At 38.8% G+C, this 18,903-nt stretch overlaps 1 protein-coding gene across 6 annotated transcripts in view; it reads left to right on the forward strand.

Moving 5' to 3' along the window:
* LOC135222048 (protein kinase C, brain isozyme-like) overlaps positions 1–18,903 on the forward strand; it is a 548,910-nt gene continuing 530,007 nt past the window's right edge. For 5 of the 6 annotated variants that reach the window (XM_064260187.1, XM_064260186.1, XM_064260188.1 and 2 more), the window contains exon 1: positions 1–278. In XM_064260187.1, the coding sequence (XP_064116257.1) occupies positions 79–278 (200 nt within the window). In that variant the 5' untranslated portion in view covers positions 1–78. The remainder of the gene's footprint in view (positions 279–18,903) is intronic. The other variant, XM_064260184.1, reaches the window with a different exon arrangement.

Below are 18,903 nucleotides of genomic sequence, written 5' to 3' on the forward strand. Positions count from 1 at the left end.
ATCGCTTTGCCTCTTAGTGCTATACAAGCAGTGCGAGCGTAAACTTGTTATCGTGAGCTCCAGGGACCTAACGTGACCATGACGGACGAACAGCAGCAAAACCACGATGACGACAACAACCCCGGGGCGGGAGATATGAAGACGGCCTTCGCCACGGGACAGCGAGGCAGGAAGGGCGCCCTCAAGAAGAAGAACGTCTTCATCATCAACGATCATAAGTTCATCCCCAGATTCTTCAAACAGCCAACGTTCTGCAGCCACTGCAAGGATTTCATCTGGTGAGTATATACTAGCTGCTGTTACTACGCCCACGCCCACGACTTCATTTCCTTTCCGCCCTCATGGTGGTGAAGGTGGTCAGCGGGCGTCGAAAGGCGCGCCCGCGCCCATTTTCCTGTCATGTATTGGAATGGTCAAGACGAATCTCCGAAGACCTTCCTTTACCTGTGTGTGTTGTAACGAGGTTAGTAGTATAGGGCGGCTATCGCCCTCCTTACCCCTTCCACAACCCTGCCCCCCCCCCTAGAAAATAAAATAAAAAATAAAAGGTCATCATAGCCCACAAGCTTTAAGCATTTTGTTGTTTGTTAGGGGAGATGGGGTGCGTTCGCGTTGATGACTCGACGGGGCTAGTAATTATTACGTATGTCGATGACACCCATCATCAATGGACACATTAAAACAAACTTTAAAAAGAAAGAAAGAACGAAAAAAAACCTGCCGAGTCTTATCGCTGCGTTTCCACCCTAGGGGAAGTTTTGCTTTAAGTGTGGGGATTCCCTTCCAACACTGGGTATTTAAATGTAGTTTTCACGGTTGTCAGTAAGGTTGTTACCCAGTTGAGTTGTTGATTATTTTTTTTCATTAGCTTTCCCTGTAATTTCGATGATATATATATATATATATTTATATATAAATATATATATAATATATATAATAATATATATAATATATATATGCAGGTTCCACATTGGCATTCGAAGAGTTAAAAGATAGGTAGTAAAATATTATTTTCGTTTGATATAATATATATATATATATATATATATATATATATATATATTTATGATAAATATATTAAAACGGTGCTTGCCACGTAAAATGATAAGACGAGAATTGCCAAGATCTTTCGGTCTACACGACCCTTTACTTGAGGTACAACTGATCATAGCAGAGCAAAAACATATTCTCGTCTTTTCATTTTCCTCCCTGGCATCACCTTTAGTTATACATAGCAATCACCGTTTTGTATGTTTTGTGATCAAGTTATTTGTATATATATACACACACACACACACATATATATATATATATATATATATATATATTATATATATATATATATAGATAAGCTAGGTCTATTTCATATAGGATTTTGAGGGTTCAAGACGAACAGTGAAATATTGCCCTCGCCTGACAAGAAAGTAGCATGGATGCCGTTCATTTTTCATAAGAAGAACAAGAAGGAATAGTGTCATTTATATTTTTGTAATTATGAATAACTATGGCAGGCATACCAGCATCAGGTAAAAGAATGGTATGAAGGATGGCAAATGTAGCGAAAAATAATTACATGTGCTCACGGTAAAATATTAAACTGGTTTTCATTAATGGGCTTGCAGAGAGAGAGAGAGAGAGAGAGAGAGAGAGAGAGAGAGAGAGAGAGAGAGAGAGAGAGAGAGAGAGTCCCCCCTCGCCCACACCACTGTAGCTAAACACCAGTAAAATCCAACCAGGGCGTATCTGTGATTAGACCGAGTATAAAGGAACGTGATGCCCTCTCCAGATCGATTAGTTTCGTATACCACTTAAGCAGACATTTTGGTGAAGAATGAATGACAAGTCGTGCGTGAACAATGGCGTTGAGTGCATCTCGTCCTTGTTAAGAAGTAATCACGTTGACATTTAGGCGCAAATAGGCGAGGGTGTTCCTTGTTGCTAGTGGGTTGCTGCCCTCAGTTTTCAAATGGATACATTCTTGAACTATGTTGTTTTCCCCCAGGAAGTGACGGGGCAATATGTAAGTTTTTCGGTCGTAATTAAACCCTGGTTGTCATGGCATCCGTGACGTAATTTTAAATGGTGTTCCTATATTTGACGGCGCCCGAGCTCCCGAGGCGTCGGAAAAGAAAAATTATGATTATTGGTTGTATTTCCACCAACTTGACAAGAAGTTGTGGTGAACCTTTGGTGGAAGAAGTGTATGGGGTCAACGGACTGCCCCTTAAGTAGTATTCATTGATGTGAAACCTTACCAAATATACGGAAGTTCGTTTCTCTCTCTCTCTCTCTCTCTCTCTCTCTCTCTCTCTCTCTCTCTCTGTGTGTGTGTGTGTGTGTATGTGTGTGTGTACGAACTGTGTACTTGGATGGTTTTCGGGAGTTCCTTCAGTTAGCAGACCACATATCAAAGCCATCTTGTCCTGTTGTCAACAGGTCGAAGTATGTGATGGTAGTATCGATATCCTTTTTACCTTGAATCGTATCGAGTGAAGTTCTTGTCAGAAATCAGTATGAATAGTCATGAGCATAGACGCACTGAAGACCAATCTGATGATGAATTGCGATGACTCAGGAGTCACAGGGAATGAAATATAGTTTGATTAGGGGAAAGTCTTGCAGTTTAGTATTCGAACCCTATTTAGTTTAAAATTTCGATCGTAAATAGTTTATTGTCACTTGCAGTATACCGGTTGTGCACAATGCTGTACAAGTGTCTTATTGGCCATAAGTTCTCTCTCTCTCTCTCTCTCTGCATTTATAAGGGTTTTGCCAGGTCTGACACGAGTCAGTAAAGCTTCCGACTTACACCTCTGCTATTCCCCATTTCCATTCTTCCTCTGCTTGTTACTAGTACTATCCACTCCCTCCTCTCCCACGAATCCCTGACACTATTTTTGTTATCGCATCTCTTAAGACACCCGCTTGTTGTTCATGCATGTCGCGAGCCATGCTGATTCCTCTTAAAAAGCTCCCAGCTTCTATGTAAGTTTTGTTAGTTTCTGGCTGTGACTTGCTCTTGCGGTACTAAACGTACATTTGACATTTGACTTTCCACAGTTTTTCACATTACCAGAATTAAAACCCTTGATTGCTGCCGGTATTTGCTATAGGACGGAGACTTTGACACAGCATATATTTCCGCTTTGGCTATAGTTCGCGTACCACTTCAGTGCAAGTTATATCTATTGTTAGCTTTTGATAGAGCCGTCTGACCTGTTTAAGTGGTTTGCTTATTGCTATTCGAACTGACGTAATTGAATAATTGTGTTCTGATCTATATCTCGTATTGTGCTGCAGGCCTTTCATCGATTGAGCTACAACTTTTTTTATTTTAACGAAAGACTTTTTTTTTTGGTAGTCTTGATTAGAGGCATATACTACATGCACATGTATGTATGTATATAGAAACGCACACACACACACACACACACACACACACACACATATATATATATATATATATATATATATATATATATATATATATATATATAATTTGTTTCGGCAGATCAAGCAATGTTTGAGATTCCTGCTAAGAAATACGTGTTCGCATTTCAGTATTTTCTTTCCATACCGTTGTGAGTATGATGTGATCATGATCACCAAGGGAGCTAAGAAAATACATATCACCACCTCAAGTCAGTGATGGTGGTTCATTTGGTTCAGGCTTCATGACTCTTGGACAAAGGCGAAGCAAGTCCTCTTATATAGACCTATATCTTTCTGTCTGGAAGGACTCGTTACTACTAGGGACGAGTAAAATAAAAAAATTGTCTGTTTCGCGTAGGTTCCTCGTGAGTAGATAGAGGTTGAGGTAGTGTTTTGTGAGAGAGAGAGAGAGAGAGAGAGAGAGAGAGAGAGATTCCCTGTCAGTAAATTAGTAGACAGAAGTGGAGGATATAATAATCCATATTTTAGTAATACATTATAAAAACTTGCACTGAAAACTCTCTTTGTACAACAAATTCGCGTCCAACATATTAACATAAAGTTTATAGGCAGTCTAATGTTTTTTTTTCTTTTTTGAGTTTCTGGAGCACGCGAGAGAGCTTCATTTCCACGTCGCTAATAGATTTATTTTTTTTTCTTGCACATAGGTTGTAGGCATAAAAAAAATCATGTGCGTACATTTGCACTTGGCTGATAGATGAATTATTCTGCACTAAGGCTGTGCTCATAAATGATCTTATGTAATGCATATAGGCCTATGTATAACAAACGTGCACATCGTACGGGCAGCAGTGATTTTGTAAGTTCGCATGTCTGTATTTTATCTCACGCTGGCGAGGGCTTTGGAAGAGTCGTGAATTGAATTCCCGTATATATGCTGGAAGGTTCATCATAAGCTGTCCGCTGGAAATACCATAGTGGTTTTTACATTCTTTCAAAGCGATGAAGTTGGCTGTGGGATATGGGGGAGTAGGTGCTTTAAAAAAAAAAAACGGGCGTAATTAATATTATATTGTGTCTTGGGAGCTTGAAATGTTCGGAGTTTTTCGAGTTTGGTAGTGTTGGTGACAAACGGTATGTAATTAGGCCTACATCTGGAAAGATGTGCTTACTGCTCGCACGGTAAGAAGAAAAAAGCATAGCTAGACCATATTGTGTATTTAGAGTGGCGTTGGATGTTGCTGAGAGAGAGAGAGAGAGAGAGAGAGAGAGAGAGAGAGATGTCGGATTTAGTGGGAAGTTATGTATACTTCAAACACAAAGTGACGTCTAATGTAAATATTAATTTCATGTTTCCTCAGCGTCCGGTAATTAGAGTTATATTTTATAATTACATGTTATATAGTATTTATTATATATAACTGTATATTAAAGTCTGTGATTTTAAATAACGGATTGTAAGACCACACATTTACTACTGCAGTGAAGCCAGTGAAAAGAGTTTTACAATAATTACCACGCGTATACTGTAACGCAAGTTGAAATACTATACTTGTGGATCTCTCTCCGTGCGAGGATTCCAGGTGGAGCGATTTTATTTTATTGAAACTCGTTTTTTTTTCTTCTAAGGTTTAAGTCTAGATAGGAATCTTTATCGAATGCATTTTTCATGTTGCAATTGACGAATTGACTTTATATATTTAGTATTTATGTTTTAAAGTTAATAGGTTACAGAACTTCAAAATGTAAATTCTCTCTCTCTCTCTCGAACTGCAGTAATTATGAAAAGAGTGAATAAAGTCATTACAGACAGACAGACAGACAGATGTATTCGAAACGTTCTGAATGCCAGTAGGTTACCGAGTCTGTTTTATCATTACACATTGTGTTCTTTCTGCTTTCAGAGGGGGGGGCGGGGGGGGGGGGGGGTTGGAGTGGGGTTTTGGGGGTGGGGAAAGACTTGAGTGATGATCTCTTTAGTGACCACTCCCAGTTTACTAAAAGGTCAAAGACTGCGCATTAAAGCCGCGTTTCCCCCCTCTTCTTCGTTAAGTGCAAGAACTGCTATACTGCAACAGCACCAGCCGCTGCTTTACTGCTTGCTTGCTTGCTTCTGCTTGCTTCTGCTTCCACGGGGCCGTGCGCGTCCCGACTGCTTCAAGCTGGGCGTATTGAAAGTCTCGCCATTTCTGACTGAACTTCGTTCTCGTCGGTTTATTAGCTGCTTCCTTTTCCTAACGTCGAGTTGCTCCCAGACGTCGATATTTTGGTTTCTTAAAGCTCAAGTGTACAGGGTCAAGTTTTGGCTCACTGCCACTCTCGGGCATTCCGCTGAGGGGTGAGAGATGTGTATTTCTGGTGATAGAAGTCACATTGCTGAATAACCACTGGTTATATGCAACGTCAAAACCCCATACAAACAAAATTGTTCCTTCTGAGCCCAGAAGGTGACCTTTCGAAATTTTCTGCGAAGTAGTGCCGAAAGTGGTGCACTGTAGGCATGAATTACGGTTCTTTGCAGCGTCCCATCCGTAGGCCCCTAGCTCAAACATCTTTCATTCGTTTTACTGTGCCTCCGTTCGTATTCTCCTTCTTCCATCTCCGGCCTAAAGTGTATATTCTGTTCAGTTCTATTGTACTATAGTAGATTCACATCAACCGTGCATCTGATGTCTAGGCCCTTACGACGCTCCTCATTGGCTGTTGATAAGCCACTCACAGGGCTGGAAACTCTCACACACTCTCGAGAAAGTTCACTGAGGTAGGATGTATGTTCCACCTCTCCTGAGGGATATTTTGAAAGGCGTATCCTTCCGGAGAGGTGGAATACACATCCTGCCTCTGTGAACACTCTCGAGAGACTGAGGAGAGTTTCCAGCCCCGTGATTGGCTTAACAGCAGCCAATCAGGGGCGTCGTAAGGGCCTAGACATATGCACGGTTGATGTGAATCTACTATAGTAAATACTCGTGTATTCAAGGTTTCATTTTGATAAAGGCTTCTTCTTCTTCTTCTTCTTCTTCGTGGCATCCATCCCGCGAGAACGAGAGGCAATGGCCGGGGGCTGGAGTCCAAAACTTGCCCTGTGCCATCATCAGTCGGCCTTCTTGGAAGAGAGGAGGAGGAGGCGAAGAAGAAGAGAAAATGGATGAGATTAGACTGACGGCTCTTTCGAATGGACGTCATATTCTTTGTGCTGGCTACCGGTAGTCGGTCGTTTTCCCGCTCTCCGCAAATGTTATAATATTATTTCGAATGGACACCGTAATATTCTTTGGAAGCTTCAATTTGAAGTCAGTGAGCTGTTTCTTGTGAGAATAGGGCTCATCTTCTAAATGTTAATGACTCTTATTATTATTATTATTATATTATTATTATTGGACGAACTTCTTGAAATAATATAATATAATAATAATAATAATAATAATGATAATAATGATGGACGATGATGATGTTGACGAATGTCTCAGCGAATGAAGAGTACCGCGATCGTCTCATGGTTCTCAAAGTAGAACTTAGAATACACCAAAAATCATAGACGAACCCAATACTACCAATACTCCCACTGTTTACCAGAGGAGGAGTTGATTCGTAGATCCCGTTGCTAGAAAGCCTTATTATTTGACTATTTCTAGTTCTATTCACCTCTGTCTGAAGGCTTGAGAAACATCTAATGCTGGAAACGGAAACATGAATAGTTTGGGTGTTGTTAGTTATGCATGCCTTTGCTGGGAAGAATATTCATCTCCCATTTTGAAAGAGGACTCGTCTCGCGCGGAATTTGTTGGGAATACTTTGTCGCTGTCACCTGTCAAGGTCTGTAGAATACCTTATTCCGTATTCTATAGACCTTGGTGTCTGTATATATTGGCCATTATCTGTCGACTAAACTTTTCAGTGCCTTATGGAAATGTTGTATAAAGAGAAACCTTATTGGAGGATGTTCATCTCTCTCTCTCTCTCTCTCTCTCTCTCTCTCTCTCGTATGTGCCATAACAAATCATACCCACGAATAGAACAACTGCATGACCCATCCTCTAACCCGCTAGCATACCTCATATACTACTACCTCCTCTGCAGAAGTGGTTCGCGTTGTAAATATTGAATTCAATTCGGCTGTTTTGTCCACTTTCCCTTCATTGACTCGCGTCTCTTGCTATTTTACTGATGTTGAACCTCGCATCCTTTGAGCAGCAGAGAGAGAGAGAGAGAATTTCTCAAGCATCACCGTGGCATTAAAGGAATCTTCATACTTACGTGAGAGAGAGAGAGAGAGAGAGAGAGAGAGAGAGAGAGAGAGAGAGAGAGAGAGATTTTTCTGCGTGTTAAACAACCGGATAGAGATTTTATTATTTTTTTCAAGTCCTACGTGATGGAATAGATTCACTTCTGGTACTTGTAGGGAAAATATGCGCACGTTAGTAAGTGGGACTTATGATAAACTGTTAGTTTTGAGATAGGAATGTCGGAGGAAACACGTTAATCTACTCGCGAGCTTCATCGTTTCCTGCAATGTTCATCGTTTCCTTGCAATGAGGCAATGAGTCATATTGAATGTGGTTCAGCTGTTCTCTGAATCGACTGCTTGAGGACCTTACGAGTTTCAGTGACTGGTGATGGTGGTGGCTGTCGTGATGCTGTTCTCACTGCATCTTCAAGACACTTCTCTCTCTATTAATGAATTCGTCGCTTTATTTTATTTTGTTTGTTTTTATACGTGAAATTTCTCCATTCTCGCATTTCCCTTTACCTCCTCTTACATCTTCCTAATGAACGTCTTGATATTCTCTGGGAAATCGGAGAATTTTAAGTCAGTGGCTCCTTTGGTGGGCTGGTTCCATGTGGATAGGTTTCCTTATCCCTTGGATCTAATATTAATAATAATAATAATTAATAATAATAATAATAATAATAATAATAATAATAATCATAATAATAATAATAATAATAATAAGTAAATAATTAATTAATTAATTACATTAACTTAATTAATTAATTAGTTAAGATTAATTAAGTAATTAATTAATTTAATTAATTAATTAATTAATTTAATTTAATAATAATTAATAATTAATATTAATAATTAATAATTAATTAATTAATAATTATAATTTAATAATTAATAATTAATAATTTAATAATAATAATTAATAATAACTAACTAATAATAATAATAACTAAAATAAATAATGAAATAATAATAATAATAATAATAATGATGATGATGATGGTAAAGCCAGCTGTAAATCCAAAATGAGGTAAAGAGGAGTTTCAGCATGATCTTTTTTTTTTTTTTTCATGATTTTGCAGTAGCTTCAGAAGGCTTAAATATGTGTAGTATATGTATATATATATATATATATATATATATATATATATATATATATATATATATATACATACACTCATCTGTAGCTTATATCTATAGGTTATGAAGTTTGAGATATCATGTAGCCTCCCTTTTATTTATCCACTGTACGTGACCGACCAATTTATTTGTTCTTCTGACCTTGGAGGAATCAGTCTCAGGATCCCCCCCAAAAAAAACCAAAAAATCCAATGTTTTGGTGGAGTGGGACCTCGCTTGGAGTTTTCTGTAAATGCATAAATTAAGTTTCTTTTTTATAATTATGGACTTGTCAGTTATTTTCGCTTGCTCTTGTAGTAAAGCCTACGAACTACTATTTTTTTTTTTTGGGGGGGGGGAGGTTTAGAAAATGTCTTTGAAAAAGTAGTTTCGCGTTGATTTAAGGGTACTTGAATTTTAGGATACGATAATTACGATTACTTTATTAGCATGAAAATGTAACAATAAAAAATGTGCTTGTTAAGCAGTACAGAAAAATTATTTCCCGTAAAATATAGCGTATTTATATTGATTTTCGTTGGCGAAACAACGCTATTTCTCCGTAGACTTTAGCACGTGCCCTGAGCAAGCTGGAGGTCGGGTCACGCCTTGTTTCATTGTTCATCTTGGCGACATTCGATTTTGTATGATTTTCCTACACTTATCGAATTTGATCAAATGTTAGGGGAGACCCACACTCCTATGACACCAGTACCTCTGGCATAGTAGTTAGTGCCTTAACATGCCACTCAGATGTGGCGGGTTCGCGACTCGTCTCGCCCCGGCCCTATGGAAAATCACTGGCTCTTTATCATGGTCAGCTATATACGCTGCTGTGGGCGGCTGCGGCGGGGGGGGGGGGGGGGGGGGGGGGGGGGGGGTTGGATGGTCTTGATCAGTGGGAGGTTGAAAACAACATATTCTTAGGAAGTTTTGAATTTCCGTGCGAATGGGTTTTCATCTACTGAATACTATTGATAATAGTATATTATATCTATTAGAAATATATATGTATATATATATATATATATATATATACTATATATATATCTATATATATTATATATATGTGGCATTTATTTAATACATATTTAGACATTAATAACTGTGGATTTCTTCATCATTTTTGCGATTCGTGTTATGAGATTTTTTTTTCAATAAAATTCCAATATTATTACGCAATGCGTCGGTGAATAATTGGCAACTCCCGTTGTCATAATATGACGTCATAGAATGAAAAGGATTACCGCACTTTTACATTTTTTTTCGTTTGTTTTCTGGTGACGAGAGATACGGACGATATATGAATTTTCTAATATTGGATTGCTCTCTCTCTCTCTCTCTCTTCTCTCTCCTCTCTCTCTCTCTCTCTCTCTCTCTCTCTCTCTCTCTCTCTCTGTCCCCATGAAACAAAATTGCACAGTTGGGTGCAGAAAAGCGGGGGTGAATGCTGTATTTAAATTAAATTAAATTTTATTGACATCCAGGTGTTTTTTGTGTGTGGTGTGGCGGGCGGGGGAGGGGACAATACCTGTCCACGTAGCCTTTGGGAGTGACACACAGGCGGCTAGATTTGCAGGTGCGTTATTTGTAACTTGGGGAAAGTAATTGATAGTATTTCAAAAAGATGGCATGCGAAGCGAATTGTTTTCACACACACGTTCTACAAAATCCAAAAAGGGCAAGCAGTCGAAAGGCCTTTGTTGCAGGACTCCCATTCACCACTTCTTTCCTTCGTAGGAATTTGTCTTTGCTTATATTTACCGGAGATAATGCTTATATATATACATATATATATATATATCTATATATATATATATATATTATATATTATTATTATAATCCATATATACTTTTAGGGCACAATTTTTCTTTCACGGATTACAACATTCATTGAAATAGAATGGCTTTTTTCTTTCTCACTGTTAACCAGCTTTATTTGAAATTGCTTCATATTTCCTAATTATTTTCTTCACTTCATTGTTCAGGTTACTAATAGACACACACACATACATATTACTATATATATATATATATATATATATATATATATATATATATATATATGTGTGTGTGTGTGTGTCTGTCTGTCTGTCTGTCGTCTGTCTGCGTGTTATTAGATGCGTTTTCAGGGTCGGAAAATCTGTTTATTTGATACTGGGAGAATTATTTAGTAGTATCACTTATTTTGACGGTTAGGGGAGTACAAATTTATGTGGTATTACATTCCATTCCCTTTGTCCCCATAGTGAGTAAACTACAGTAGATTCACATCAACCGTGCATCTGATGCCTAGGCTAGTCCCATATGACACTCCTGATAAGCCAATCACAGGACTGGAAGCTCTCAATCTCTCTCGAGAGTTGGCATAGGCAGGATTTTTGTTCCACCTCTCCTGAGGGATACCTTTGAAAGACGTATCCCTTAGAGAGGTGGAACATACATCGTGCCTCTGTTGAACTCTCTCGAGAGAGACTGAGAGTTTCTAGCCCCGTGATTGGCTTATCAATGGCCAGAGGTCACAGTGGCAGGATTTATGTTCCACCTTCCTGAGGAATACCTTTGAAAGACGTATCCCTTAGGAGAGGTGGAACATACATCCTGCCTATGTCGAACTCTCGAGAGTGACTGAGGAGAGTTTCCAGCCCCGTGATTGGCTTATTAACAGCCAATCAGGAGCGTCGTAAGGGACTGGCCTAGACATCAGATGCACGGTTGATGTGACTACTATAGTATTATGTGGTCTTTATTATTATTATTATTATTTTTATTATTATTATTATTATTATTATTATTATTATTAATCTCTCTCTCTCTCTCTCTCTCTCTCTCTCTCTCTCTCTCTCTCTCTCTCTCATTGTCACTCAAATGTTCGAATGACAGCATCGAAGTGAAGTAGTGTTTTCAAAAAATAAATAAATAAATATATAAGTAAATAAAATAAAATAACTAAAAAAGAACCAGAGCTTGTGGAGAGAGAATTCTCTCTCTCTCTCTCTCTCTCCTAAACTCTCTCTCTCTCTTTAAGGAACACAATTATCAGCCACGGGTCTCTCACGAAATTGCCGTTGAAGGATAGATTTTTCTTTTATTTATCGTTCTCTTCCCAGGTTCGTGGTGTCTGTTGCTCAACCCAAACCGCCCCACGCCCCCCCCCCCCCACACACACACACACAACCCCCATACATCCTCTCTCTGCCTGTGTTCGATTCCCCGCTCCGCCAACGCGAAACCAGAGGCATTTATTACTGGCGATAGAAATTCATTTCTCGATGTGTTTCGGATCCCACAAGAAGCTGTAGGTCCCCTTGCTAAGTAGCCAGTTGGTTCCTAGCTAAGTCAAAATATCGAATCCTTCGGGGCCAGCCCTGGGAGAGCTGTCAATCAGCTCCTCAGTGGTCTGGTTGAAATGAGATATAGTAAACTATTATTATAAACTAAGATACCTTTTAAAAAAAATGTTTTTTCTTCTTCTCTCTGCCATACACAAACGTTCACCAAATTCTTCCTCGTAAGGGGGCAATGCCGTCAGTGCACCTTATACCATGCACTGTGGGTATTACTACTATGTAGCGTCTCTTCCTTAGGCCCCTAACTGCAACCCCTTTTATTCGTTTTTATCGTAGCTCCGTTCATATTCTATGCATCTCCTTACTTTCGACCCTCTCTTAACAATTGTCAACTTTGAGGTTTTTCGTCTTGTGACTCCTTTCGAACCTTTTTTTTGATGTCAATTTCAACGCTGAATGGCCTCACAGGTCCCAGCGCTTTCCTTTGGCCCAAATCTTACGTATATATAGTTTGTTGATCTCGAAGGTTCGGATAGCAAACAGAAATATATAGATGATATGCGAACGAAGAGCGGGTAAACAAACCCAAAACACGGAATTTTTGGATCTGGTGAAAAATACATTTAAGTACTATACATATTTCAGCTTCGCCGAAACGGTCGTGAGTTCTGCCCACTCGCTCGACGAGAAGTGTAAATATTTGGCTCACTGGCGATAAAGCGCCTTCCTTCCTTCCTTCTTCCGTCTCCTGCCTCTTTATGAGTGGTGTGGGGAGAGAGAGAGATCATGCCTGCCCTTTTTCCACTGGGAGGCAGCTCGCTCTAAGATTCTCAAAACCGGGTCGCCTGACCTGTGCGATTTTTCGGTTGAAAATGGGTAGAGTTACTCTTAAGGGTGCGACGACTTATCAGTTGAACATCAAGTTCCAAAGACCTTATTAAACGTATATATATATATATATATATATATACATAGATATTATATATATATATATATATATATATATATATATATATATATATATATATATATATATATATATATATATATATATATATATACACACACACATGCATGTACATTATATATAATTATTATTCAGGAGATGAAATCTATTTATATGGAAAAAGACCACCTTCAGGGGCCATTGACTCGAGACTCAAGCTTCCAAAGATTATTATTATTATTATTATTATTATTATTATTATTATTATTATTATTATTATTATTATTATTATTATTGTGTGTGTATTCAGTAGATGAAACCTATTCGTATGGAACAAGCCCACCACAGGGGCCACTGACTTGAACTAATTCAAGCTTCCAAAGAATATTATACTGCGAGGTTTTCCTCCTGTTACATCTTTCACATCTTCTTACTGTCAGTTTCAGTTTCAGCGCTGAATGACCTCACAGGTCCCAGTGCTTGATTTAGTGACGCAAATTTACCCAAAAATCACAGTTTTCGAGTATCCATCATTTCTACTGTTTCAAAATTTGCAATTTTAGTTTTCTGTAAAAGACACTATTGCGACGGCTTTGTCTGTCCGTCCGTACTTTCTTCCGTCCGCCCTCAGATCTTCTAAACTACTGAGGCTAGAGGGCTGCAAATTGGTGTGTTTATCATCCACTCTCCAGTCATCAAACATTCCAAATTGCAGCCCTCTAGCTTTCTCAGTGGTTTTTATTTTAAGGTAAAAGTCAAACGTCATAATCATACGTCTGGCACGATATAGGGCAGGCCACCACCAGGCCGTGGTTGAAGTTGCATGGGCCGCGGCTCATACAACATTATGTATCGAGAGCACCGAAAGATATATATATATATATATATAATATATATAATATATATATATTATATATATCATTATATATATATATATATATACATATTTTTTTTTTTTTTTTTTTTTTTTTTTTCGTGGCCTTTATCATACGTTAATCTGCTCGTAGTTTGGTTCTTGGAATTTTGCAGTTCTGGTAATTTATTTTTTTTCTACGGTCAACCTTCGTGGGGACCTTTCGTAATTTGAATTGGACCAGGCCATAAAGTTACTACCATTCACCCCCTTTCCCGAAAACATTCGACGGAACAGGTACTAGCCACTGATAATCCCCCTCCTTTGCCGGATTATACAGCCGCTTACAATATCTTGGAGGCGTTGAGTAGCCTGCATCGATCAGAAGAGGAATTTCCGAGAGAGAGAGAGAGAGAGAGAGAGAGAGAGAGAATTCTGGTTTATGATGGTGCATATTTCACATACGTTTTGCCCTTTATAAACGCAACAATGAACTCGTTTATATACAGTAGCTGCGTGCACTGGTCTAATTGTGTTGAAATTCATTCTCGTTGGGTACTCATGCGGTGCACTGTAGGCATTGCTTAACGTTCTGTGCTGCGTCCCTTCCTTATAGGCCCCTAGCTGCTGCAGCCCCTTTCATTCCTTTTTACTGTACCCCCGTTCATATTCTCTTTCCTCCATCTTACTTTTACTCAACCCTTCCGAGGTTTTCCTGCTGTTACACCTGTCAAATTCTCTTACTCTAAATTTCCGTGAATAACTTCATTATTATAGATCCCAGCGCTCGGCCTTTGGTTCAAAAATCTACATATATTCTGTTCGATTCTCGCTCGGTATGAGAATAAAGTTCTCTCACGAGCTTCCATGATTCAACTTTGGGCTGGTGTAGCGCCCAGGTATAATTGCCCTACACTTTTTATAATCATATTTCTGCAGGGTGTTGCTGTGGTCGAGAAAGTACATTGGCAAGTCTTTTTTTTTTTTTTTTTTTTTTTTTTTTTTTTTTTTTTTTTTTTTTTTGTTTTTTTTTTTTTTTTTTTTTTTTTTTTTTTTTTTTTTTTTTTTTCCTTTGCTTGGGTAACTTACTGTAAGGGTGAACTGACTTGACTTTGGATGACCTGTTCTTCTGGCAACTTGTAACGGATGCCCGTGGGGGGGTGGGGGCCAGAGAATTAAGTAGAAAATATCTTATCTAAATTTTGTGTAAACGTGAGAATGCCTGTCGTGTGAGGATGGAGTTGGGACGTGGGATGCCAAGTAGATAATCTTTGTCAAAAAAAAAAAAAAGAATTAGAGGCCAAACAGGAAACACAAAACAGCCAGACAGGAAAAACATTAAAAACAAACCATGGAAAAGGGTCAGAACAGAACAAACCGTCAAAACAAAACAGGCAGAACTGTCAAATCGGTCAAAACAGACAAAACTGTCAACTTAGTCTAAACAAGTAAAACAAAACGGCCAAAAGTATCGAAACAAAACAGACGAAACAGTCAAAAGTCAGATAAGTCAAAACTAAACAGACAAAACAGTCAAAACAGACCGGGAAACATGAATTGAACTGAATTGCAAGGGAGTGCCGTCAGTGCAACTCATGGAGTGCACTGTAAGCATTACTTATAGACCCCTAGCTGCAACGACCCCTGTCGTTCCTTTTACTGTGCCTCCGTTCGTATTCAATTTCTGCCATCTGACTTTCCTCCATCCTCTCCTAACAGTCGATGAGCACCTCAGTGGCGTGGTTGGTATGGTGTTGGCCTGTCACCTCGGTGGCCGCGAGTTCGATTCTCGGCCATTCCAATGAGGAGTGAGAGATGTGTATTTCTGGTGATAGAAGGTCACTCTCGACGTGGTTCGGAAGTCACGTCAAGCCGTTGGTCCCGTTGCTGAATAACCACTGGTGGTTCCATGCAACGTTAAAACTCCTTACAAACAAACAAACGAACCTAACAGTTGATTCATAGTACTTCTTGAACTGCTTTGAGGTTCTCCTCCTAACGTTACACCTTTCAGACCTATCTGCTCTCAATTTCATTTCCAGCGCTGAATGACCTCATAGGTCCCATTGCTTGGCCTGTGGCCTAAGTTATATTTATGTTATATTCTCTTCTATTTCAGGACCTTACATTTTTCTTGAGAGAAGAACTTCGATCGCTATGGATTCCAGGTTTCTACGTCGTCTATAGATAGACGCGTTATTTTCACTCGATTGAACGTTTACGTAAAATTCGGGCCGCTTCTGTTTGTTTGTTTGTTTGTTTGTTTTTTTCAAGTACACCAACCCATTCACACAAACTCTTTGTTTGCATGCATGACTTTTTATGCGAGAAATCAACTCAGTCTGTCTGAGTTCACGAGTGAGAGGCGACTAAGGGTTCACAGAGTTCGTTTTGAACCAGCGTCGAAAATCGCACCGTCTCATTCTTGCATCGAAGTTGAATTTCGTAAATAGAACGTTTTATTCATTATTTTTTTTCTTTAACTCCCTGGTTAAACTTTCGTGTGATTTAGTCTCCGTATGATCCCAAAGTGAGGGGGGAAGGATAAAGGCTTCAGAGAGAGAGAGAGAGAGAGAGAGAGAGAGAGAGAGAGAGAGAGAGAGAGAATCAGACCTTCATTCATGTGGAGTGTCCTTGAGAAAGGTAGTAGAAGAAGAAGAAGAAGAAGAAGAAGCTGTTGGTAACATGTCCTCGAATTCCATTATATGCCTCGCTGTTACCGAGTTCCAAGGGTTGACTGAATCTGGGTGATGCATGAGAGAGAGAGAGAGAGAGAGAGAGAGAGAGAGAGAGAGAGAGAGAGAGGAATTCTCAATCACTGTGATTTCAAGAAATGAAAGGGAAACTTCAGATCTAGAGAGAGAGAGAGAGGAGAGAGAGAGAGAGAGAGAGACTTGTCCATCCCAAAGGTTGATGACCTGTGGTGGCTGGGGGTTAGGGGGGGGGTTGCACGTTAGGCTCAGTTCCTGTTTGCCGGTAAGGGCACAGTAATTTTCTGATCTTGAAGCTTTTGCAGCCGATGAATATTTTTTTTGTTTTTTTTTTTCGCTTCTTTCTTCACAGTCCTCCCTGGTAAGTTTTAGGCTGCGAGTTGCTCAATCTGGCGTTGACTTTTAGTTTTCGTTGTGATGGATGGAGAGAGAGAGAGAGATCTTGGGAAATCGGGGAAGTATGGGGCTGTAGTTGTTTCGTATACTATAACCTCTCGTTTATAGCCGGTCGTATAATGACCTCCCGTATGTACATACCCTCGTATATAACCTCTCGTTTATAACATCTTGAATATAGCCTCTTGTTTGTAACCTCTCTCTCTCTCTCTCTCTCTCTCTCTCTCTCTCTCTCTCTCTCTCTCTCTCTCTCACACACACACACCACACACACACACACACACACACACATATATATATATATATATATATATATATATATATATATATATATATATATATATATTATATATATAATGTATATGTATCTGCTCTATTCCTCATGACTGGTTCTGTTATTATTACAAGAAGGAATCTGTTTCTCTTTAGGTTATAAAAAAGAAATAGGTGTTCTCTCTCTCTCTCTCTCTCTCTCTCTCTCACACACACACACACACACACACACACACACATATATATATATATATATATATATATATATATATATATATAAAATATAAATATATATATATATATATATATATATATATATATATATAGATATATATATATATATCTCTATTCCTCTTGACTGGTTCTGTTGTTATTACAAGAAGGAATCTGCTTCTCTTTAGGTTATAAAAAAGAAATAGATGTAGTCTCTCTCTCTCTCTCTCTCTCTCTCTCTCTCTCTCTCTCTCTCTCTCTCTCTCTCTCTCTCTCTCTCTCTCTCTGAAAGCAATGGAGAAATCTTGCTTGCCTTGCAGACTTGCACTATGATGACTAAGCAGGAAGGGAACTGGCATTTCTTATCTATGAGATCAATAACAACCCCAACCAAAAAGTTGCAAAAATATTCATAGACACATTGGAAGGATATTATGATCCTTCAAACTGGAGCAAATCTGCAGAAAATATTTCGAAAATAATTGAAGGAGTACCAAATAAAATTCAAGTGATCAAAAGACTTATAAAGAAAATGGACATCAATCAGCATATTCCAACAAAGAAAATGAATAAGGTGAATATAGTGAATTTACTGATTGATGCAATAGGAAAACGAATGCCGAAAACATGTAATTTACGTAAGGTGTGGTATAGCATTGTAAATCCTCAAAACCTGATCAGGAAATGCTATGGTTGCCACATACCAACGCATCCTCAATGTGCAGAAGTCCAGCAAAATACAAGTAAGGACACAAGAGTATTTTGCTTAACACGCCTTTCATGGATAGATAATATTATTAAATCGAGACTTAATGTGCAAATAGTCGAGGATGAAGAAGATGAGGAAGTGAAAGAAGAGGAAAACGGAAAAGAAGAAAATAAAACCGATGTGATAGAAAAAATACTAAAAACAAAGAACAGGACAAGAGTATGGATGCAGAGATACTCATAGATACTACATTTCAGGCAATACAGCAGCATACATACTATGAAATAAATTACATCATAACACAAAATAAAATCCCGAAGAGGCTCTACCCATATCTTCATACCGATGGGAAAGAGCAAGAAACAAAGAAAAGAAAGACACAGTCTGCACTCTTTTGAAAAGAGGGAATTGCAGATTCGGTGAAAGATATTACTACTGTGGGCGCCGCAAGATTGTCATGAATTTTGTCTTGGCCAGAACATCTTAATGAATACTTGTTAAAAAAAAATGTTTGCTGAAGTCTCATATATGATTAACACACACACACACACACCATATATAGATTGGAAACTGCTCTTTGCATTTGTGGCCACTTCGTGAAAAGAAAGGCACATATGCATATATGTTAATCGCAGGCCGTCCACTGGTCCAATATTATTCCAGGTGCAACTCCACACGCAGTTATTGGTTCAGTAGGCAAACAGCGTCTTCCGGCGCCAGCCGATGTGACTTATCACCGGACGATCTATTGGTATCCTGTGCTGCATATCGA

Source organism: Macrobrachium nipponense, chromosome 3, assembly GCF_015104395.2.
Source record: "Macrobrachium nipponense isolate FS-2020 chromosome 3, ASM1510439v2, whole genome shotgun sequence".
In the NCBI taxonomy this organism is placed as follows: domain Eukaryota; kingdom Metazoa; phylum Arthropoda; class Malacostraca; order Decapoda; family Palaemonidae; genus Macrobrachium; species Macrobrachium nipponense.